Consider the following 24,953-nt stretch of genomic DNA (forward strand, 5'->3'; position numbering starts at 1 on the left):
GTCGCTATCTCGCTAATACGGCGATCTGTAACGTCCTTACTTAGTGGCAATATTGCAGCAATAATGTGCCAGAGAACCAATATGCAAGTGGACAGTAATGCTGCAGTGCCGATATGCTCAGACCAAAAGTAAACAAAGGCGAACACGTAATTAAAATCTTACTCTGCCCATGGTATGAATAAGGCAGATAAGGGAGATGAAATGGTCACACGAGAGGAAAGATGGGTCTGCCCCGGTTGTGAGGCTGGGCCAATCGTGCTGTAGCAAAGTAAAACTCTGATCTTAACTCAACAAGACATCTTAATTGCATTCACTAGCAGTTCCAGAGCGGCTAGGTCCCCAGATTACGCTTGATGTGAGCTGACTGGAAGATGAACTTCCTGGGCAGAGAAGAGGCCGGGGTCCTGCCGATTGTGTGCGAGAGACGGTGGAGGAGGCTGACTTACAGCTGTTTGCGCTACGCCCTCGCGTGCATATGTGCATGTAAAGGCCTGGTGAGGCGGAAGGAAGGTTAAAATGATGTTTGACATCACAAAAGAGGTGTACGGTATACAGGGCACACTCAGTGAGATCTTCAATCTCTGCTAAAGCCCCCAAACACATATGGCAACCGTGCTTCGTGGGCTCACTACCATTAGCCATTTACCCACAATAACAGCATATTTTCAAAAGCGACAGAGCGCCGCGCGACCGCAACACGGCTCCCAACAGCTGTCTCTGCATTTGTTAAGCTACAAAAAAAGCACCATGAAACACATGATTCGAGTGGTCGTCACGGGTAACAGTGACAACGTCACTGAACACAGGGCTCAAAACTAACGGCTTCCTGTTTGATATTAATGTGTTTTTCTTTTTTAAGTCACGAGTTGCCTCTAAATGGTGCTCAATCACATTTGCAGTGAGCGGGTTCATCCCTGCTGAGCTCTGCACTAGCTTTTCCAGGCTGATATTCATCAGGGCAGCCATCGATTTTAATGACTTGGTCAATAGACACACACTGACTCCACTCCCAGCATCTCCCTCATGCTCACTCGCTCTCTTTCTCTCTCCTGTATGCATCTCTTTTTACTTTCACCTCCTTCCGTGTGCCGATTTTCTTCCTTTTTTTTATTACTATCTTTATAAATAATGTCAGTCACTCCCGATTCCTGCACTTCAGAAAATTTCCTTAACAGTTGTGACTGCTGAGGCTCAAGATGCAGATGTTGACAGATTATTAAAAGCGGAGAAGCCGTGCGAGATTCTGGTACAATTGTGATAAAATCCACACTTGAGGGAAACAAAGAGGAGACAGGGAAAAAAAGAAGCGAGGAGAGGGTGGTGTGAAGGAAATTAACAACTGGCAAGAAGGTGTGGAGTTTGATTCGTACGCTATGACAGGCAGGTATTATGAAAAAGCCCTGCTGTGGATGCAGAAACCAGGTAAGGCCGATCATAACCCGGTGACTGGCATATCTCAGTAGGTGATGTAGTTAAAGCTGCCGCCGCGACGCGCTGTGTGGATCTTCAGCCGCACACACACAAAAAGACAAGCGTACGTCACGTCCACGTATGCTCCGTACTGTAAACAGAAATGCAGACTAACGCGCAGACACGCACACACATAGGAGCAGAGGGAGAGAGAGGGGAAGACAGTTGTTGATGTGCCCACTGATGCAGAGCGAAGACAAATTGCTCGCTTTGAAGGCAAAGCCAAATCAAACACAGAGTGTGATTTCTGTCACTGGAGTGTTTGGCTTTAAGGCTGTGAGGCTGACATCTGACAAAACATGCACGCAGTCACGCCCAAGAAGTTGGGCACGTGCGTATTCACACACGCACACACATGCACATAAGGCCTGTTGTGGAGCTGGATTAAGGAGGAAGAGCTCTGTCAGCTCCTCCACAATCCACATCAGTGCTTACCAGCATTGTGTCTGGAGGCTTAAACTTCTTTAAAATAGAGCAACGCAGTCTTTTTAAGTAGTGGCTTTACTATTTCAACTGGGTGTTCAATATTTCATCTATAAAATCTGCAGACGTGAGACGCTGAGCTGGGGATCGGACCACAGATTACAGCATGGTTTCTCAATATGAGAATGGACATATTCCCCAGGCTGACGCGTGCTTTGCTTGCATGACATTACTCTTTGAACATCTGAAAGGAAAGCAAATTCTGCGCGTGTCAGGCAAACAGCAAAAGTTCTGAAACCTCATTTATAATTCCTTTGCTGAAATTTTTACCACGATCTTTAACAAATATGAGTGAATTAGCATACTTGTTGTGTGTTAGTTCTAATAAATGTCATAAATATTCATTTTTAAAAAATACAAAGTAAGTAAAGACCATGTGTAAATTTGGGAAAGTGGCATTATTTCATTGAAGTGAACGCTTTGACATTTGCGGCGGTTTTCTACAACCATTTCCAAAAATGCTGGGATGCTTTTTGAAATCTAAATAAAGCTGCAGTGTCATAATTTGCAATTCAAATGTTGAAGCAGAGAATTTCTTTTTAAATTTGTCCAGTACAACATTTAAAAAAACAACAAGAAAAAAAAAACAGACATGAGGCTATAGAAGGGATCACTGCATGGTGGAAAACCTCCAAAAACATTATCAGTAAACACATGCGAGCTAAAATGTCACAAGAAAAAATAAAAAAATAAATAATATGAGCAGTTAAAATGTTTTATTTGCTTTATAAATTATAGATGTGGCATCCTCCAGCCTAAAGAAGAAGGTTGTTATCAGAGAAGAGCTGGTTCTGGTTCCTTTAGCCTCGGTGGTGGAAGTTACCAAGGCTAAAGGATACTTGCAGGATTTAGGGCAACATGTTTTGGTATCGATCCCATACCAAGTAAATACAGGGCCAGTACTGCTGATCCCAGTACCCAAACTTTTAAGCTAAAGTGGGCAGAAACAGTGAATTATGATTTATGAGATCATCATTAGTAGGGCTGGGCTATATCATACCGTTCACGGTAATACCGGTGTAATTTTGGGCAACGATAGGAAAATGAAATATCGCGATAGAATATGGGTTAAAAGCGCATGCGCAGTGCCTATGTTTACATACGCACATGGCGACGACGCAGAAGGAGAAGGGCGAAAGTGGATCGTTGAATGAAACGGATGAAGCAGAATTGGTTTGTAAAAATGCTGCAACTTCAGTGGTGTGGAACTGGTTTAGCTTTCGTCCATCAGGTACACAACAAAGCACTATTTTTGGTAGTGCGTGCTAGCGGGCCGTCGTTATTACCGTGTTGTTTGGAAAATACGGCGCACTTAAAATCAATCCTTTGATTTTTCTGAAAATTGACAGAGCCCCATATAATCCCGTGTGCCTTATGTATGAATTCTGGTTGTGTTTACTGACCTGGAAACGATTTTATGTACACGGCGCTCGAAAATCTGTCAAATGTTTTAGTACGACTTTGCTAAGCTACGAAGCCGCACCGCTTGATGGATTGTCGGAGCATTAAAGCTATCGTAGGCAGGCGCCTCGCGGAGTGATACGTACTGTGCTTCAACATAACATTACCATATTGTGTGTGTGTGTGTATAACCTCTTTTTAAGTTTTGTGGATATTATACATGGTTATGCTGAGGATACGTCAGCCAATTTCCACTTGAAATGCCTTTTGGTTAAACTGTCTGCGAGGAATTTGCACTGTTACATTTTTATATAACTTTAATGCACATAAAAAACAGCTGCTTGTTTAAGTGAAAATACACTGATGGGGTTTTTTTGCACTAATAAAGTTGTGGAGTTGTAAAGTATTTTGTCTAGTGTCAATTATATCGTCAGTTATATCGTTATCGCAAATTTTCAAATGTATATCGTGATAAATATTTTTGGTCTAATCATTAGCTTGAAAATTCTGAACACATTTTAATGATCACTCAGTCACTATGATTCTTACTGTCCACAATAATGAGCTAACACAGCAAAACACGTTTCAGATTTTCACGTATTTTGAAACTGGCTTTTCTTTTGGAAACCTCGACTGTAAATGTGTCCGTCTCTTAAAGAACGCTTCAGGTTTTCATTGCTAACGTTCTCTATGAAGCTGTATAATAACCCTTTATTCTGTGACAGGTGAGCACACCTGTCAGACATAGGATCCCACACACATTTTGTATTTTACCTTCATGCAGCTGTTTTTCATACATTTATAGTGGACATAATATTTCCTAATGCCATTTGCACTCCTCTCTTACACAAGAGTCTTGCTTTTACTGTTTTTAACTAACTTCATTTTTACTTTTGTTTTGTTATCACTGCTGTAAATGTATAAATTCCTGCACTCCCTAATAGCATAAGCCACTTACCGGGTGCCTGTGGCACTTTTGTTTAACTGGGTCACTGTGTTGTGACTGTACTATTTTTTACTCTTTGTCATGTTGCTGTAACACAAAAGTTTCCCTTGTGGGATAAAGTATCTATCTATAGGAGTTTGGTTCAACTTCCTTTACTAAAATTGTCATACTTGAGTATTTTTAAAAAAAAAAAAGGACTGTCACAGTGAACACACGCTTATCAGATACTTACAGGAACAAAGTATCAGTCCTATCGTGCAAGTAATGATCTGATGCCGATACCAGCGTTAATACTGATTGCTGTTAATATTTGGATCGATCTGCCCACAACAACTTTGACTATAGTATGGACACATGCCGGGCGTCTGGAGGGGGACACCTTGAGCATTTGTGTTTTGTATGCAAAACTTCATATTGAGTCATACTTCTATATCAATGTGAGCTTTAAAAAATATAGCCTTATTACCCCGGATGCTTCTCTTGGATGCATGCTGTATATCTAAAGTTCCCTTTTCAGGGTTTGCAAATGACTGCATTGTGTTTTAATTCAATTTCACACAGCATCCCAGCTTTTCTGGAAAAGGAGGCGTGTGTTTAAGAACCATTTCCTTCCCTGGAATCAGGGCAGAAGCTGATAGCCGTGCACACACGCGTGACTCTTATCCTTTCCACAGCCATTAGAGTTACCGAATACAAACCTGAAGCTGCTTTCCTTGATTCCCACAAACTACTTAATTTACTATTTTGTGTTCCGCCTAAGCAGAAAATGCTAACAGCAGGTCCTCGATAATTGCAACAGAAGAAAGCCAGAACGGAGGTCACGAGAGTTTTCCCTCCATATTTTAACAGTATGCCGCTACAGCAGGACAGTGGGTGTCCTTGCCACGCTAATATGTGGTGTTAATTGACGAAAAGCCCAAAACCTGCGAGCGGCTGGAATTTGAGACTTCTCAAGCATGCTAAAAGGAGGGAGGGGAACGAAAAGGGACAGGGGAAGTGGCAGATAGAGATAATCAAAAAGACAGATCAGCCGCAGTGGGCGCTGAGTCGTTGGGATGGCATTGTTGTGATTACAGAAGCGAAGTGAAGTGCCCTCGTCAGCCGAGAGAGTCTGCTGAAGAGACGTCACGGCTGCTAATTTACTGGTGCTCAACGCTTTACCTATTTCCACTGTCCTTGTGACATTACCACAATGACATGCTTACTAATATCTATTCGGTGCCAGGCAGGAACTTAAAAAAAAAAGCAGACAAAATGCTTGAGGAGATGTGAGATTCAAGTGCCTCAATTTACAGTTTGACCTTCACAGAGGCCCGCACAGGATTTAAAGTGTATGATGTCTGCAAATTGACACTGGGATGTTTCTCTTTTGTCTTTGAAACAGAGGAGCTGACAAAAACTGTTCCCAAACAAACTGAATATATTACAGTAACTTTATCATTACTTGAATCACAGGAACAGTGTGTGCTTCCACAGCTGGGTTAAACAAAAAAGCCTCGCAGCACATTTCCTTCCTGTAAAACTGATCAGTATGAACACTATAATTGCCAAAAAATTAAGCTTCTTTAGCCTGTTAGAAGACTCCATTTTGACATGTGGATGCTTAATGGATCGAGACAGTCTATTCAACACGGCAGAAGCTAAAAAGCTCTTATTCGATAGAGACCGGACCAAGCAAACGAGCCCATCTAATTATCCATTTCCAATTCTACCTGCAGTCTCATTTCGATGTATCACAGGCAGCCCCCAAAATAATTGCTTTTTTGCAATCTACAAGTTCATTTGCACACATTTTATTGATCAAAATGAGTCAGGAAAAAGAAAACAATCTAAACCTAAATTAAAAGCTTCATTAAATGTGAAAATTGGTCGGGGAATTGCGAACATCTGTTTCTAGCGCCCTGCGTCATAAACTCCAAGGTTAAAGCAAACACCAATTTATGGCGTGCAGTCTCAGGCACGAGCTGGAGCTGTGAAGCACCTTCACAAACACAGCGTAAGTCAACAAGGCTTCAAAAGATTTCTAGGGAGATGTGAGGGCAGGGACTGAAAGCTCTTCCTGCCTCGTGTTTAGCAGGACTCTTCTGCAGTGCAGCTAGGAGCAGTGAGAAAGATTAACCCGACACACTTGGAAGAGCACAAATCTACAGATGCTGATGTTTTAGAGCAGAGATACCTTCTACTTTGCAAAGAATAACAGTAAAGGGCCTTCTTGCAGGATATATATCTATATATTTTTTGGGGGAAGCACCGATCTCTCTGCTGGCTTGAGGTGCTTCCATGTTCTCGGTGACCTTGGATCAGCTTTGAAGTGAACTGGCTCTGGTAACAACTCTCGCTTGAGTGTTTGCAGCTTTGTTTATGACTGCTGGCATCTGAAACAGCCCAGGCATACAGACCGAGGGCAGAGGCCTAGGCATTTCATTCCAGCGCCACCACACAATAACAGGAGGTCACGAGGAGCAGAGAGCCCAGAGTACGCCGATTTAATACCAAATACCACCTTCCTAGCTTGGATTCGTCTGAGCGACCAAACAAATCTGCTTTGATGTACTCTTTCAAAGTTTTAGAAAGGGATTTATAATCTTTTTTAAAAAACATAAAGAAAAGATCGTCTTTAGAGTTTTTACAGTGCCCTTGCTTACCTTTGGGATGTCCGGGGTCGCTGAACTCGTACTTCCCGCTCCCAACCGTCCGCAGCATTTGCAGCCCGTTGGGACCGTCCTGATTGTCGGCAGCCGTCTGCTGGCCATGCGCTGCTGCTGCTGCCGCCGCCGCCTGTCCGTTGGTGAGAGGCAGGGTGTGGGGCTGGATGAGGCTGGGGTGAGAGGTTAAGTGGCCGTTGCCAATCATGCTGTGAGCGTTTGGATGAACCACCGGGTTGGCCTGGGCAGTGAGGGCGGATGGTGTGACCGTCGGCTGGGCTGAGGCGTACGGAGGCTGGCTGGGCATGCTCAGCACCATAGAGGGCGGCTGCTGGGTCGACTGCGGCGTCAGCTGGAAGTGGGCGGTCATGAGGGGGTGTTGCGGGGGCACCGGCGCCTGGATGGATGGGGTCACTCCTATGATGGGAGACTGCGCGGTCACGCTGTGGTTGAAAGAAGGCGGCTGAGGGAGGGCGTAGGTGTGGGACAGGAGACTGGGCTGGCTCACCGCCGCCACCGGTGCAGGCCAGGTTGGAGCTGAGGGGAAAGAGGCAAAAAACTACAAATCAATTTCACATTTTTTAACGCCAAGACAAAGTCAAGATAAAGACTTCTATGCTGCCGTGCTATTTAGGTAAGCTGCACAAAGCCGAAAGCAAGAGAAGGGCGCTAATTTTAAGTCGTGATATTACGTGATCAAATACAGACAGAAAACAGCATGAGAAGACAGACTCCAGCTTGAGTTGTGTTCCTTACCACGCCACAACTGTCAGTGTGCCGCTCCACTTCAGTCTAAGTTTGTTTTTGACTCGAGACTTAATATAAAACACAAAATATTTGAAGGGATGTACAGATCAGCACCCAAAATCAACATCGTAATAAGATTAAGAGATTTATTTTGCTACAAGATGAGCAAATAGCTTCCTGAACGTGAAGGCATACATGTTCATTGCATTCGGCATTTGGCACCATTATCTGTGCAGGAGTCTGTGTTTACCCAGACACTCTGAGCCAATCATTTCTCTACCCCGAGGCGTTAGATGCTGTGGATGTGCTGGGAAGGCCATATTGGACCTAAACGCCGTCTCCCTCCCTCCCTCCCTCATCCACTCCAACTCCTTCATCTCTGGCTCCTCCTGCCACGGCCCAAGCTCCAAAAATAGACTAGCGCTCTGCTAAGGGGCCAAAGGCTAAACGACAGCATGCAAAAAGCTGAACAAAAAAGAAGAAGAAGAAGCCCGCATTATTCATGGTACTAGCCCTGCAACAGTCCGGGCGGAGATGGATGGAGAGAGCGGGAAAGAGAGATAAAGACAGACATTGCGAATAAAAGGAGAGGTCAGTCCAGTTCATGATTCACGTCATTGAGCCAATCGGCACCAACGCTGCATTTTCATTTCCCCTCTTTTGAAGCCCATCTTGATAAGGGATGGTAATCAAAAGTGTTGGTATAATGGTTGCACATGCTGCAGAGGCTCAAGGTTTTAAAGGAGCAATGGAGTTGACTGGAACATACACACATTTTCCATCTGCCCTGCAGTTCTTTCTTGACTTTTCTTTCAGTCTTTTAAGAGGAAAAAAAAAAGAATTTTGCCATCGTGACCCGACAACAACCTAAATTTATAGCGCTCACCTGCAAGATTTAACAAAAACGAAGAATCCGCGTCTCTAATTTTCGTCTTATTCCCTCAGATTTAACCGTTGAACTCCGTTTATTATTTATTTATTTGCAGAGCAATTTGCTTGAGTGCAAGACTGACATTAAAAAAATAAAAACACGACTATTTTTGTACAAAGAAGCGAAAGTTGAAACAAAACTTCTTTTTCAAAAGGCAAACTTTCTTTAACAGACAGAACAGTGAAGTTTCTGTTGAAAGAAACCGTTGATTAATTCTGGCACAGTTGGCAGAGAGCTCTCTGGCAACACAGTTCAGTGAAGTGTGGAGAGGAGCTGGCTTCGTTGCAAACGCCAGTCACAGCTTGGAATAGCGCGCGCACGTGAATCAATATGCAACACTATGCTAGAATTGGAGCGTCATATGCGACAGCGTGCCGGTGCTGGTGACATCTCACTCTCCTCACGCTTCAACTCCAAGCTGTGGTGTGGGTGTGGGGAGCTGCTGTGGCGACGGAGCACAAAAGCTCCACGCCGTCCTAGTGCTACTGCATCGCTCCTGCAGCGAGCAGGCTTCTGCTAAAGAAACATTCCTCGAGTAACTGATCGGCTGTTTAATAATTAATCCGCAGACCACGCAAATTATAATTAGGAGGGGAACTGAACAGGCAGCAGCAGGGGTTGCAACATGTTTTGAACATGACACTTAGCCACCACAGAGTCACAGCTGTTTGTAATCTGGATTTGTCGAGCCAGAATTTCCACCGGAGCGCGCGCCGGGCCAGTATTACTCTTAAATGAGACACATTTGTGATGAGCAGGAAGCGCACGGGCCAACAGAGCAATGTAAGGAAATTAACAGCTCTAGGGCAGAGCCATTCTGGGTGAGTTCATTACAAAAAGGAGTAAAAAAAACTTCAGCATTGGCTCAACTCGTTACTGTCGGCGCCGTGCGCTGTGCCGCGCTGCCGCTCCGTACACGTCTTAAAGTGGCGTGAACAGAATAAGGTCGACATCTAAATTAGACCTGCTGGAGATCATTTGGAGGACTTTCGCGGTTTTGCTAAATCGGTTTGATTGAGGCTAAATCAGCCCCGATTAGTGACACAATAACGAGGGTGACAAAATGACGGCAAAGGAGGATGGTGGGAGTCTGGAATGTGGGTGAGGGGATGCAGCCGACCCCGCTCACCGCAGTCCTGATGCAAACTGACATTTCTGTAATTATATGCCTAATTAAGCTGGTTTATGTAAAGTTCATGTTTATGAATGAACATTATGCATGATTGTGTATGTAAAGCAAGCATATTGCAGAGGCGAGTGGGTTTATTTAGGGCAACGAAAGATGGCTTATTAGCATTGGATGCTAGTTTAACTGGCCAGAGCATCTAGATGCGAAGCACAAGTGTAGAGTGTGTGTGAGTGTGTGTGCATCCTGCTCTGCGCTTACATGTAATGTACAGCTCTGTAAGCTCATTTTGGGGCTGCACAGACAACACTGGGCCTGGATTTATGCAAAAGGTGCACCAGTCCTGTTTTTGTGCCTCATCTAATTGTTAGCATAGTAACAATTATGCATACAGCCTCGCATATTGCAGGTCCATCGGGAACACAAAGGCGCAAATAATGTTGTATTAGACTACCTCGACAAGCCGGCACGAGTGAAAAGACGAGCCTAATTGGAAAAAAAAAAAATACCCTGGATTTGAATCAGGCTGCTCCTTTTTCAGTCTGCAGCTTCTCATCATTTGGTCACATCAGCACAAAACACCCGATCTTTCTTACCTTTCCTATTTTCTTTAAATATATATGTATGAAATAAATATTCATAAAAAAATACAAACACACATGTACCTTTCTCAGAATTGGCTTCATCCCTGCTACATGTGCGTGTGTTTGTGAATGCTGTGCGTGTGATTCATTACCGGTGGGCTCGGCATCTCGATGTTGCTTAGCAGGGGGCTCATCTGTATCCCACGGTGTGAGCTGGTTTATAGGAGTCTGTCCCCACCTCACGCCTGGAGCCAGCAGCAGTCCCGGGGCCTGGCTGTCTCCGGGAGACAGTCCGGAGACCTGCAGCACGGTGACACACACAACAGTGCCGATTAGGGGATTATATGGGAGGGGGGAGAGAAGAAAAACAGGGGGGAAAAAAAGGAAAAATGTGTCACATCCTTCACTAAGCATGTTTATATAAAAAAAGCACCTGTTCCTTTATGATGTGAAGAGAAAAAGTGACAAATGACAGCAATCTCAACTGTTCTTTAAGGTCTTGAAGTGAGCCATGATGATGGTAGAGAGGTGTATAATTAGCTGTGAGTGAGTGATGATTACAGACTATATAACAGGAACAAAGGGGGAAAAATCCTGTTCAGGGCCTCAAGAATCTTAGCAATGTTTCTCTTGTTGTATACTAATAACAATTAAACTTTCAGGCGTGGGCTACATTCAAATTCTCCCCTGGAGATTTTCTTTATCGTCTTCCGTGTTGAATTATTAACATTTTTGTTCATTCAAGCGAGATAATAAAATTGTGAACCAAAACATGACAAATAGATTCAATAAGAGAGAAATCTTTTTCTCGGGGACGGGAGACAAGAAAAATGTAATTTCAAAAAAGAAAATGAAAAGCTAGCTTACAATGTGTGCGCTGGGTGGGCGAATCAAACTTCACCAAACCAAACTAAGAGTTCCCCGAGCCTCTCTTTGCACCCACGTCTGTAATATTTTGCTCTTGTCGGGCAGTAAGAAATGTTATCAGGCAAGTGCAGGCTGATGAAAACACAGGGTCAATCACCACTGGACCTCTGAGCAATATTCGCCTCCCCTATCTCCAGTTTTGGACGCACACTCTAACAACCAGGCGGGGAGAGAGGGGGCCTCCCTCCAAGCCCTGCTCACACCAGAGTTAATAGAAAAGACCTGGTCACCAGGCCCCTCCTGTGGCCCGGCTGATCCCTCCATCCCTCTTTCTCCATCCCTCAATTCCATTATCCCCCCCTGACCCGGCGTCCACTTCATCAAGCACGCCATCATGCATTCCAACAGCTGTGTCGACAAAGCCCGGCAGAGCGCGGACTGACCGCACAAAGACCCAAAAAGAAAAAGAAAAAAGCAATCCAAACAATTCTTCCCGCGGTGAATTAATGTGCAGCTTTACATACTGGATCGATCCCATTCCTGGAAAATGTCCCTCTTTTGCTTGAATATGGATTTATCTCAGCTTTGCAGGACCTTTAACACCAAGATATTACTCTGTATTGACGCAGCGCCACCATCTGCTGTCTAATAAACAGCTGCACAATAGCAGACAGGTTCAATGAGCGTCACTTACTTGATAAATCTATACTGAAAGTTATCTGACAGTTCGTATGTGTTTGTAGGGGAGGAGGAAAGGGGGGGGGAAACAGAGGAAACATCTCAAGGCAAAATAGAAAACAGTGTGATGGAGTGAGAGAATGGAGGCGGGTTTAGGGGGGAGACAGGCTGTCAGGTCTTTCTGTCCATCTCAACCTGTCGACTTCAGACAAGAGAAAACTGAAATGGTTTACTCAGAGGATGCCCTAAGCGCTCGATTCCTCCTGAGAGCCCTGGAGACTTTGGGAAATAGAGAACGCCGACCATTTTCAAGGTGTGGACTTTCCCTGTGCTTTCTGTGGCCCACTATTTATTTTAATGAGCATTTTTTTCCTCCTCTGCTCTGTGTGTTTCACTGTACTCCTCTCCAGCCATGCTTTACTTTCCCCTCTATACAGGCAACTCCTCATTAACTCGCAGTATTGACTCTCTTACATTCTTTTAGCCCTGCACCTGACTCGTGGCGTTCTCTCATTAATACGCCCCGTCCATTTATCCAAATAGAAGGCAAAAAAGAAAAAAAACAAAACAGGAAACAGGAAAGATCTCTTCTAGTGAAAAGCAATCCGTCTGTCACGGTTTTAGTGCACCAGGTAAAAGAGAGAGGGGGGGAAAAAGGTTCTTAGTCAGCGCCATCACATTGACAGCATATCAGCTAGACTCAGGAACAATCCTGACTTCAAAATGATCAAGGTTAGATAGGAAATACACAGACACGCAGACATATACACAGTGGAAACACAGGTGTGTATGTACACACAGCAGGTGGAAATACAAGCACGCACACACACAGAAGCCAGGAGATATCAGGAGGGATGTTTATTAAGATGGCAGACTTGCTGCAGGCAGGCAGGAAGGTACTGTAGGTTCTGGGACAGCGCCTGCCATTTTCTCTCAATTTTATTTGCTCTCCCTATTTCCAGTCCCCTCCTCCCTGGCCACCCATTATCACTGGGCAGCAGATGGTTTCCTCTGACTTGACAAAAACCATGCTGGAGAAGAGGAGGGAAGCCAGATAAATAATTCCAGAGCCGTGCCAAACCATTCTGTGTTTGTTGTCGAGCTGGCCGGGGAGCGCTTTCTGTACGTCCGCATGCAACATCCGTGCATGCGGACGTGCAATGTGGCGCTTTAGAAACAAACACCTGCTGACACCTATGCACACAAATCTGCACACATAAGTAAACGTAAACACGAGCGATGATCTTAACAAGTCGTGAATCTTTTTTTCTTACTGTTATTGTTACTATTTTGGTGGGTGGGCTCGTATGTTATTATAGCCTCAAACATCATGTGATGTGAAGTATAAAGTCACACTTTGAGTTGTAACTCGAGGTCCTTCGTTCTATGTTTTGATAGCCGGTCCAGCTGCACATACGTGCTAATTCCTGAGAGTGCTGTATTTAAAAGTGCCGGCCCTTAATGGATTTATTAATGAAAATAAAACTGCGACCTCCCCCAAGAGTGATGGCAGAGGGCAGTGTAGTAGAGTGCAGTCCAGACATGTCTGTGCAGGCTTACAGTAGCATGTGAAAGTCACATTATCCTGGTTAAATAAAGGTTAAATAAAAATAAATAAAATTAGAGAGACGTTCCACACATTTTGCAATGTGAGTGAGGGCTAATGGTTGCAACTCCATGGCGGGGGGGGCCTTGGCCAACACATTAGGTTATTTTGGTCCGGGATTCTGGTGCTCTCGTGGGAGATCCAGTTGCTCTTAATGTTACAGCACATTTATGTAAACTAACTCGTTTTTTGGGTCAATAAAAGACCTGAGTCGAGAGTACTTTTAACTACACGGGCTGATCAAAGCAATATTTCTCATACCCGAGACACTGAGGCAACTCTAAAGAAAACAAAAACTGGAAATCTTTAGATTTTAAATTCAAAACCTCATAAACTCACAAGCAGTTATTCAGTTTTCTGGACCGAATAATCAGTTTATCAACTATTATTTCAGGTCGAACACATAACAGGTCAGCTTCTGCAGAGGCGCATAATGCATTAACAGCTTGGAACATTGCTATTAAAATGTGCATCACTGAACTTGCTCTATATTTAACAGGAACTCTGCATATTTTGCTCACTGCTGTACTGCAAAACATGCAATCTGAATTTGAAACAGCTATCCATCTGCTCCTCAGGCACACGCAGCAATAGGAGAAACATCCCCCACCCTTCCTGAACCTCTGAGTGTTGCAGACATGTCAGAATCGGTGCGTCGAAGAGAGGAAGGAAGATAAAAATCGAGACGAATCAGGCCCGAACATACGCCCGTCCTCCTCGCCTGGACACAGCGGTCATATTCTGCTCGGCGTATCGGCCGTTTTCTCGGACACGGCGAACACTGACATCTGTCACTATGTGCTCTCTACCATCCTGCAATAGCAGGCAGCATTATTGTGCTTACCAGAACCTCTTGCCACTGGCTACCATCTGCTATGAGTACATATAGGAGGGGCCTTGTGGTGATCCGGGGCTCTGGGCTTTGATTGCTTTGAGTTATCCACAACATCCACATCCAAATAAACAGAAAAGCGTTTGCTCATGGCTTTGTGTTTGCCTTAGCATTTTGTTCGAGCCAGCCCTCGTCTGTGAGAGTTATTGCACCGGTTCAATCCTATAAAAACACCGAGTCGGACACCAGGCGAAACCACCAGCACGGACATGCTGCATAAGCTCCGGCACTTTGTACCTATTGTGCTTCTAATATGGGCCCTGCATTCATTAGCGTAAAGATACAGCGCTTCGATCCAGCTGAGAGAAATTACTTCATTGCTCGACTTGGGGAGAAACTGCAGGAAAGAGCAAAAGACAGCGACAGAGAGAGAGGGATGAGTATGTCTGTAACGCCCAGATCCCATTGGGGGTAAACAACATTACAGCACACACTGATCAAATCAACTAACTGCTACGAGATTTAATAACAGGTCTGGGTGGAAAAAACACACACAAAAAAACCAAGTGTAGCGAGAGCAAAGCCGCTTTTGCAAAAGAAGGGAAAAGAGGAGGAGAGGAGGAGTGCTTCAGGAGGGCCTTAAATGGAGCAATGGGCTCCTACAAACACACCGAGCTGGTCAATAACAATACCGCATTGAAAAGCTAATCTTGTGAAATGTCATTAGCACAATTGCCAAACACAATGAGATAGCGATGCGCGGCGTGCAGGCCGGTGCTATGTACACAGGTTGATTGTGTTCTACCTTTTAAAATCCTGTGTTGTAGCGAAGGGGAAGAAACACGGGCTACAAGTGAGGAGGAGGGTCGCCGCCGTGCGAAGTCAATCACTCGCTGTGGTTATCAGGTGGCCAGTGTGTAGCTGTTTTACAGGACGGGTTATGGTGCACCAAGAAATGTTCGCGGGCTCTTTGCTGGTTGAACAGGAGCCGCCATTATGGTTTCATTTATATGCAATAAATAAATAAATAAATAAATAATCGCACTCTTCCCCTCCCCGCCTGCTATCAGACTGCTGTCTTTGGGGAGATGCACGCACACAACTGTAATCGTAATCAAAATTTCAATAACAGAAGTCACTGCCTTGCTATATTGGATGAACCCATAAAAATATCACACTGTATTTCCACACTATGAACAGATACCCTCCCTCCCAAGAAAAAAACAACACTGTATGCTGGTAAGGAAATGAAATTTTACTCTAACAGAATGGCTTTTTCTTCCCTTTGGCTGGGCATGGAGTGATACAGTGAATTTGGTTGAAATGTGGTGGGTGATGGAAATAATGGCTCTCCCCGGAGACAAGAAACAGAAAGAATGTCAGCGAAGGAAGGACTGAAAGATTGAGAGGCAGAGTAAGACAAACCCATCCATCACGTCGCCTTTTATCATTACCTTTGACAGATCATTTTCAGCTTTTCTAAAATAGAGGATGGGGGGGAAAGAAAAAAAATCTTCTTTTTCCTCCTCCTCCAACTCAAAGCTCCAAACCAAGTGTGGTCCCAAACTGACCAGGAGCGTGAAGAAGTGGACAAAAGCGCACAACTCATTTTCTTTCGGACATTATTCACTTACTGTAGAGAGGTATCTCCTTTCCATGACAACGCGCTGACACCTAAATGTGCAGTGGATTTGTTCTGGACTTCCGTCATAATAGTGCTGAATGCTGGAGCGAAACCACGGGGCGGCTGTGTCCAATCTATTAGACTGGAACATAGCAGAGCATCTCACAAGTAAACAAAGAGACTACTGCGCCATTTTTGGCAGCCATCTTAAAAAGCGAGCGGCGCACCAACGTGCCGAACAGCCTGGTGGCATAGATGGCGAAGGCGCGTATTCACTGTGATGGCTGCGCGCTGAAAACATGGAGAGGAATCGAGGTAATGCTGTTTTTACTCCGACCGGTCCAGCGAAATGTCTTCAAATGCTGCGATTAGACGTGTCGAGCGCAATGTGGAAGCGCTTTTCTCTAAAATTGAGAAGCAAATCTTTGTTTAAAAAACCTTATTGTGAATGCGAAGCTGTTTTAGCCTTACCGAAGCACAAAATGCGTTACATTTTACCTACAGGTTTAAACCAATTTAAACCGAAAAAATAACCTTCTGTAGATGCTTGTGACTGCAAAAACTACAACTCCAAAGTACTTTTACATTATTATTATGCAATTTTTGCATTACTTTCAGTCTGCAAGCTTTGGTATGCCAGCTATCACAGCCTTTTGGAAACTCCAGAACGCCATGTTTCAAGTCTGCATTTGGACTCGAATGCACGAAAGATTAAAAAGTTACTTTTCTTTAAAAAAAAAAAAAAAGTTATAGATGTGGAAAAACAAGGCTGAGGAAACGCAGGTTGCCTAAATAATGTCCAAGGTTAAAGACAAAGTTTATTCAAAGAAAAATAAAGGGGTGGGGGGTGCAAGGAAGAGAAAAAACAAAGCTCAGGGCCTAACTGGAAACACAAAGAGACGGACGAGTGGAGGGTAAACTGAAAAAAGCAAAAACTGACAGGAGAGAAGCGGGACTCGGGGTTCTTTTCATTATGCTAATATATGCTGCCTCATGTCCCTTTTCCTCCCGTGACCCTGAAACCGTTCCCTCTCCGTCACCACAGAGGATCCTCAAATCCCTTAAATACACCTTAAGGAAACGAGGAAGCTTTCAGAGGAGCCTTCATGCATAGGTGGCACACTTGCACACGTGACTACGTGCATGCTAGTCTTGCGGTTTACCCACCAATAACAGTAAAACAATTATGACACAAGATGCAACATCACACCTAACACATTATAAAGTACTGGGTAATGTAACTGCAGAGTGTTGCAGCATCACACAAACCAACTGCATTTTTAAATGTATCTCTTTAGTTTTGCAAATGACATTAATGAAATTACATATCTCAAAACAAGCAGTTTGACAGCTGACAAATACACCCGATACTGACGCCGTTAAACCGAGTTTAATATTTCTCGTCAGGAAGTTTCTGGTTTTTCTGCAGTGACGTCACTCCTGAGTCCAAAAAGTCAGGAAAGTGAGCATAAACAGGATTGTTTTGGTTCTTAAGGTAGAGCCACTCTCGTATTACTACGAGTGGAAGGGGCCGTTCCAGATTAAAATTCTGACTGGGAACGCAGAAATTCCGACGTTATCTGGAACAAGGCAGGGCATAAGGACGTCATGGGTGGGGAAATGGCAATGACAGGAAGTAACATCACCTAAGCCACACAACTAGCAAAATAAAATAGGAAGTGAAAACGAGGAGCGACAAGGACACACACAACACAGAGCGACAGTGAGAAACAAGGACACCGTGATCTCTCGACATAAAACAAAGCCCTAACAAAGGTCTACAGAAATGCCACATCCACAGTCGCCATCTGGATTTCAGAAATATCACTTTATACCAGACTAATATCAGCCGTTACCGGTTGCTGACTGGCAAAGAAATACACCGAAAATTTGAAAACTAAACACAAACACAGCGCACATGCTTCCAGGCACCAACACTTAATACTGACCCCCAGCAGCACAACAGACAAACACAATGAAAACACGAGTGCCTGGTGGATATATATATGCTGCTGATGCACCACAGAAAGGGATACTGATACAGGCTCTATCATTTGAAGCCGCGGGCCAAACAAGTGAAGGGGAACGGACTTCGCTTCCACTAAAATTCCAGCTAAGACACTCCGACAGCTCCTGGCTTGATGCACACGTTCCAGAAAAGAGAAGCGTGATCGCAGGGGCGAGGCCGACAAGCTTCAGTGGAAAAGCAGGGCTGGAAACCCCGCCTAATATCCCATGAGTGCTTCGAGGTTGCAGCGTTTGCCCTCCAAACCCTACCTCCCTTCTTTGTTTTCTTTTCCTTTTCAGACCGAGTAAGTGGCTAGGCCGCTACAGTACTGTGAACATGTCTTAGCTTTGGGACCGAGCGGCGTGGTCAGGCTTTTAGGGAGGTTGACCAGTGCTTGGACATGTGAATCGCGGAGACATCCTAATGTCATGGTAACACCTCCCAAAGGAGAGTGTCAGGAACCATGTTGCCCTCCTTCGGATCAGCCTGGGATAGTTAGAGACACAGGACTCCGGCAGGCCGTGACCCTGCCTTGATATGTGGCGAGCGTTTTGGGAACAAAATACCCACGGCCTGTCACGGCGACAGCATCAGAGACGATTGTGTAGCTGTTATCTGTGGGTGAAACGACTGCTACATGTGGCCACGGGCGCACACACGCCCAAGCCACAATGTGTGGCTGTAATAAATGAGCGTTAACTGGGCAAACAGCCATTTAGTGCTAAAGAATAAATTGAATTTATATTGATATTGCAATATGAAGGGAAACAATATCTGCTTTGCCAAGAGAGCAGCATGGGGAGCTGTTAAATGCATTTTTTTTACAATGCATGCAATCAGCAAGCCAAATACTGGGATGTTCTGGGCAGACAGACCAAATAGCAGATTCCCGGGGAGAGTTTATATAGTGTGTCAAGACCAAACGAAATGACTTCTTTACCACCATATTCATTTGCACTTCACACATTGCTATGGCTTTACAATCGGTGGCACAGCGCATCAGCGTTACCTTGACTTTTGGATGCTTAGTGAATGTGGCTGCTTCAGGAACAAGCGACGCCATTTATTCTGTTATGCATGAAAACCCATTCCTCCCTCTGTGTTACCAAGTTGTATTAGCAGCGGCTAAAGAATTTTCGAATCAAACTTCTTTTTTCTTTTCTACAAAAAAAAAAAAAAATCAAGGACGAGTTAGCGGCAGCGTTCAATAAATTAGTATTGAACTTCAATTTGTGAGGAGAAGCTATAAACTTCTGTCTTGACCTCTGATGTATTCTGTCAGCCTGACCATAACCTCACACTCCATTTAACACTTATTTCTCTATAACGGTAACTGTCAAAGGGATGTGATGAGAAGGCAGAATATGTTACCCCTGTGAGACACTCGCTTCACACAGCATGGAGGAGGGTTTAATTGAAGGAGAGCAGAGTTCTCTAGCTAACGTGTCTGCTAACAACAACTCAATGCTGCCCAGAAAATCTTCTTTATCTTTATGGGAATTCTTTGGCTTGGTGTTTATAGGAATCTGCTAATGAGATGGGAAAAAATAAACTAATAGCATCTAGAGTCAAGAGAGGGACTCTTGCAGGTATAAAGCATTTGATATACATTCCCTATTAGCGTGCATGCAGTGTATATAAATGTCTTCTATTGGCTTTTGCTTGACATGAAAGATTTGGCAAACAAAAAACAAAAATGCATTTGGTCAATAGAAAGGATAAACACAGAAGAGGGTTTTGGCTGGCACTCTTGTCAGCCTGACAAATTGCCCAAATTTGTCCTCCCCAATAGCTGATTTCAAATCAGACGGCATTAAAATAAGCAGAGCTGCATTTTGTTTAACCGCCCATCCAAATCCACCGGATTTAGTTTGCTAGAAATGCACATGCTGAAGCATTTTACAGTGTTACATCACCTCGGCACCCAGAAGGCAAAATCTCTAATCAGACTACAAGTGTTGGTAATTAAACTGAAAATTCAGGCGCTGCCAGTGGCCACTATTTGCTGTGAATGTGCGTAATTATCGCCGCAGCGCTGCAGCATTATGGGCTCACAATGGCCAAGTTTATCAGCTCCACTCAGATGAACTCTGGACACTGAAATGAATATGCCAGTTGGCTGAAGAGTGCCTATCACCTTTCATCGAGGTTTCGGGGGGGCAGTATAAAGCGAGGTACGGTGGAAATAAAACTCTTCACTGAGGTAGATAACAGTGTTTTCACTTAAGAGCTTTTCCAGATGGAACAGCGTGTAAAAATTTGAGCATCACATGAAAACAAAGCAAAAAAACGTGTTCGTATTCTAAACGCAGATTCATTTTTATGTAAGCAGCGTGACTTGTGAGAGGGATATGGTCTTCAGCCTGGGACTTTTATCAGTCAAGAAGCAGTGCTCTCGCAGCCATATGTGTAACCTGTGGTGGCGTTGCAGCCTTTGAGGTTTGGGTCTTGGAACTCCTGCCCTGCTCCCCCAGGGACTGAGAGGAGGCTAAAAGACTGGTTTTATCCCACAAGATGAAGTGGTCAGTGCAGCTCTGTGCTTCTGCAATCACAGGGGGGAGTCCAAACAGCGCGCTGCTTGGGGTAAGATATAAACTGGAGAGGCATGCTGGGATCATTAGAAACCCAAGTCTCCTAAAGAAACTGAGAAATAGCCATGAACTACACAGCGGCAGGTGGATAAACAGACCTTTGCTTGAATTATGGGAGGATTTTTTTCTCTTTTTCTTTTCTTTTTCTTTTTTTTTAAGCAAAAGACTTTTCTGTTTGGAGCCGCCTTTCAACTGCCTGTGAATGAGCTTCTCTTGATTTGGCCTAATGTTGTTGGTTTTTCAAATGCTAATGCCGTTCTATACAGATGGCAAAAGTAATTTCAAGGTTACTGTGTTGAAAGTTACAATTGACAAGTGAAATTAGGATGTTTTTGCAAATCGGCCGATGTCTACAAGCTTGTTTTGATTCTTAACAGCACTTTTTTTTTTAAAAACTATTTGTTCTGAATCATTTCATCTCCTCGTTAGAATGCAGATAAATACTTTAAAGAGAAAACTAGACATTGAATTGTATGCAAAAAAGATTCCTCACAATCATGTATTCTGACCACTACGAGGATGAGAAATCTATTTTTGCTTTTATTAATAAATGCTAGAGAAGGTCTGTGCAGTCTGCGAGTGTATATTTCAAGAGGTAAAATCGATGCAGTGTGCCTATCAATGTTGCAGTGCAGACATATTCTCCGCTTCCTTTGTTTTCTGCTTTCAAAGTGTCCACCTCTCTTCAGTAAACTCATATTGCAGTTAAAATGCGACCAACAGCATCATTGTAAGGAATCCAAAAGCGAACGTGTCAGGGAGAAATTCCTCTCGTTAGCTAGCATTTGTCCTTTTTTTTTTTTTACCTTAAAACTGAGAGACTCAAGGTTTAGTATTCACTTTAGTCAGAGTGCCAGTGAAACAGGCGTGCCTAAAAAACAAAAGTGTTGCTTTGGATCACTCTAACAGGTATACACTTATCACATCTGAGAAGGCTGTACTTCAAAAAAAAGTAGGGAGGTCTTTTAAAGCCAATATTTACTCCTGTTGGCATTTATAAAATCATTTTTACTTTGTTCTTTCAGTTTACTCATTTGTTGTGTGATAGTGCAAGAGATTAAAAGTGTTTCTGCTTTGTGAACACAGACAGATAACATTAATATTCATGAGTTAGATGATTAATCACCAACACGGATGAGTCACGTTATAAAAAAAGGTCCTGCAGCCAAATATATAACTAGCATGCTCCACTGAAGTGGGCCTTCATACTTGGAGAGTGTTGCTTTGCCTACTGATCCACAACAAACATCCATTGCATACCACAGTTATGTTAGTCTGCGATTATGCGGCAATGCATGGAGGCAGCAATGTTCTAGGAACTGTTAACCTCTGCAGTAAGAATGCATTTGAAGCAGTTTTTTAAGTAAGGGCTTTGATGGACTTTATCTAGAAGCTCCCTCTTGTTGGCCAGGAGTGTGCACCTGTCCTTTTTACTGTACCCGAATGACTCGATGATGTCTCTGGACTTTAATAGCACCTCTGTTGTCAGTGATAGCGTCCGCGCTGTGTGCGGTTTCCCCTCGCATGGTCCTGCACACCTGCTCACCGTGCAGTTGTTGACGGCAGCTTGTAATCTGAAATAGTCTGCAGAATTGAGCTGCTAAGTCCCTTGCAGGAGTGGGACACGGTTATTGCTGCAAGGAAAGGACGAGGAGGAATAAGAGGGAACATCTTCCCTCCAGCTTATTGAGCTGTCAGGTTTCAGTCCCTATCAGAGCGCATTGATTTCCTGCCTCATATTTGACTGTACGTTCTTTTCTAAGTGTCTTTGACAAGAGCGCTTCACATAATGGGCCCTGCTTTGGTGGTTAAGACCACATCACGATGCCAGTCCACATATTGATCCGTGTTGACACTAAGCATAGTTCTTTATTTAAATGGATCCATAACAGGGTAACCGGGCTCCTGCTTCACACTATGATGTTTAATGAAAAACTATCGCACTGTATATCGAGTGCGACGCAGTGGAGTCATCCCGAGCTGACACAAAGACAGCAAAAGTGCTTTATGCGTGTGTGTGTGTGTGTGTGTGTGTGTGTGTGTAGATTTAACATTTCCCTGCAATGAATCTTCTGTGAATTTTAAAGAGCCAACTTAAAATTATATTTTTGCATTAGCATTTCAGTGACCTTTCCAGCACTCAGTTCTGCTGTCAAAAACTATACTGCAGGGAAGGAATACACCAAATGAAGCAGGATAAACTTTAAAAAACTGATCAAATTAATATTAGGCTTGTCTTGGAACACTTGCTGTCATGAATGGCTGTATGAAAAAGATATTCACAGTAGGTTTATTTTAATATCAAAAGGTTATTCGCCAAGAAAACGAAACACGTTTCTGTATCAGAAAATAATGCGCATTATGGATCGGAGGTATTTAAGTATTTAATTCTTTTGGAACAGAAGATTTGGTTAGGGTTAGAAACAGATCACTTGTCTTTACAGAGCTTCATCAAATCCTTAATGTTTCTGGGCTGTTACTTAGATATACAAAGCTTCACAGTATTGTATGAGGCCCAGGCTTTAAGGGGGTTTCTGTCAATAGTTGTCATTTTTCTCACCAAGCTATTTGCCGATGGTATGGTAGCCGATCGTAGCCTCATCATGGACAAGGTTAGAAATCTTGTCCATGATGTCTTTGTTCTTGAGAGCTCTTTGTCCTATTAGAGATATCCTATTCAACAAAGTGGTGCAATCTATAAATGGACTGGTTGTTATATAACGCTTTTCTACTCTACTTGAGCATTTTATGCACACAAGAATTTTTTTCTACATACATAAGTGCTTTCTGTCTAACATTCAAACACATTCACACTGATGAATGCATCAGGAGCAACTCGAGGTTCAGGATCTTTGCCAAGGACACTCTGCAGACTGGAGCAGCTTAATCGAAGGGATCGAACCACCAACATCCCGATTAGTACCTGACCTGATCTACCTCCTGAGCTATGCTAATCGACCATACTAATCCATACTAAAAAAATAAAAATAAAAATACTACCCAACAAACATTATTACTGGCAGCAGTGCTGAAACCAGCAGTACTGTCTTCACCTCCTCCAGCTTACAAACAAGTTCACACAGCACCACTGAGGAATTTCGAGAGGTCAGCAAAGCTTCTGTTTCAACAAAATGTAAGTAAGACAAAATTCTCATGTAAATCTTGTTAGAGCACATGTTTAAAATGAGCTGTTTAACTATTAGCAATTTTCTGACAGCCATATTAGCCATCGCTTATGCTATTAAAAGGTAGCAAATAGCAGCAACGGCAAATAATAAAAGAAAGTTCATGTAGTAGCCAGCACAAGTTCTTAGCCCTAAACCTACCCTAATAACTCTACACTGGGAGTACACAGCACTACCTCCGACTACCAAAAAATATATTTTATTTTTTCATTACCTTAGAAGTTGCGAGACAACTGAAAAATTTCGTTAAAAAATTATTAAAAGTTGTGATGATATTGTTTCTATTGTTCTCATCTTTTTAAAGCAAAGATTCTCTGCTAATTTTTTGTCATTTTTTCCCTGTCTGATGGTGCCGATTATCGAGTTTGAAATTCTCGTGTTGCTGTTGATTAGCATCCTTTAACCAAATTCTTGCAGATCAACAACTTATTTTAATTTATAGTTGTGTCAGAATGTTTTATTTTGTATTTATTGTTGTTCATAATGTATTTGTTAATGTATCTTTAGGCTGCTCGTTTATTTGTATGTGAGAATAATTGGTTGTTCAACACGATTTAATAATTACTTTCACACACACACACACACCCACACACACGTGGAGATATAAATTTCACAAAAATGTGTTTTTTGACTAAAATTTGCATCTTTACAATCCTCAGAAAAATTCACAATCCTGCCCCAGAAATCACATCATAAACCTTACAACACAGAGGCCGTCATATTATATCAAAATAAAACATTTGGAGCAGACCAAAAAATGGGTTGTGCTTTTTATAAAGACAAGACCTCATAATGGAGATATACAACGTGCATGCAGAGGACATTGCTCGTGAGAACATTTGCAATCTCTCGGCCATGCCCGGACATTAGTTGGAGTCATTAGGCCCATTTAAATGAGGTTGTTAAGCCGATGAAATGAGGCCATATATTTGAATGTAGAAACAAAAGTAAGAGTCTGCCATTTCTCACTGGTACACAATGTCTTCACAGTGAAAGATGTAATAACTCTTGCTGAAGGGAATAGCTTGGGTGAAACAGTTTGGCAGTCAAAAGTCACCAGTCCCAGTTCACAATGCACTCTATCACAAACACATTTTCAGAGCAGCAGTAACTGCAACAGCAGGTTCAGCATGCTGGTAGCGTTGCATGCTGAACGTGATGAAACCATTAGGATGCCTTTAATTAGATCGTTTTCAGCTGCCTGCAAAGTTATCTTAATGTGTGACCTA

The 24,953-nt window shown here is 43.3% G+C and overlaps 1 protein-coding gene across 4 annotated transcripts in view; it reads right to left on the reverse strand.

Moving 5' to 3' along the window:
• The window catches only part of klhl29 (kelch like family member 29), a 256,161-nt gene that overhangs the window by 112,508 nt on the left and 118,700 nt on the right, over positions 1 to 24,953 (reverse strand). For all 4 annotated transcript variants that reach the window (XM_080882500.1, XM_080882501.1, XM_080882503.1 and 1 more), the window contains 2 exons: positions 10,486 to 10,633; positions 6,946 to 7,482 (listed from right to left, as the gene is read on the reverse strand). In XM_080882500.1, the coding sequence (XP_080738626.1) occupies positions 6,946 to 7,482; positions 10,486 to 10,633 (685 nt within the window). The remainder of the gene's footprint in view (positions 1 to 6,945; positions 7,483 to 10,485; positions 10,634 to 24,953) is intronic.

The sequence above is a fragment of the Rhamphochromis sp. 'chilingali' genome (genome assembly GCF_963969265.1).
Source record: "Rhamphochromis sp. 'chilingali' genome assembly, chromosome: 5".
In the NCBI taxonomy this organism is placed as follows: domain Eukaryota; kingdom Metazoa; phylum Chordata; class Actinopteri; order Cichliformes; family Cichlidae; genus Rhamphochromis; species Rhamphochromis sp. 'chilingali'.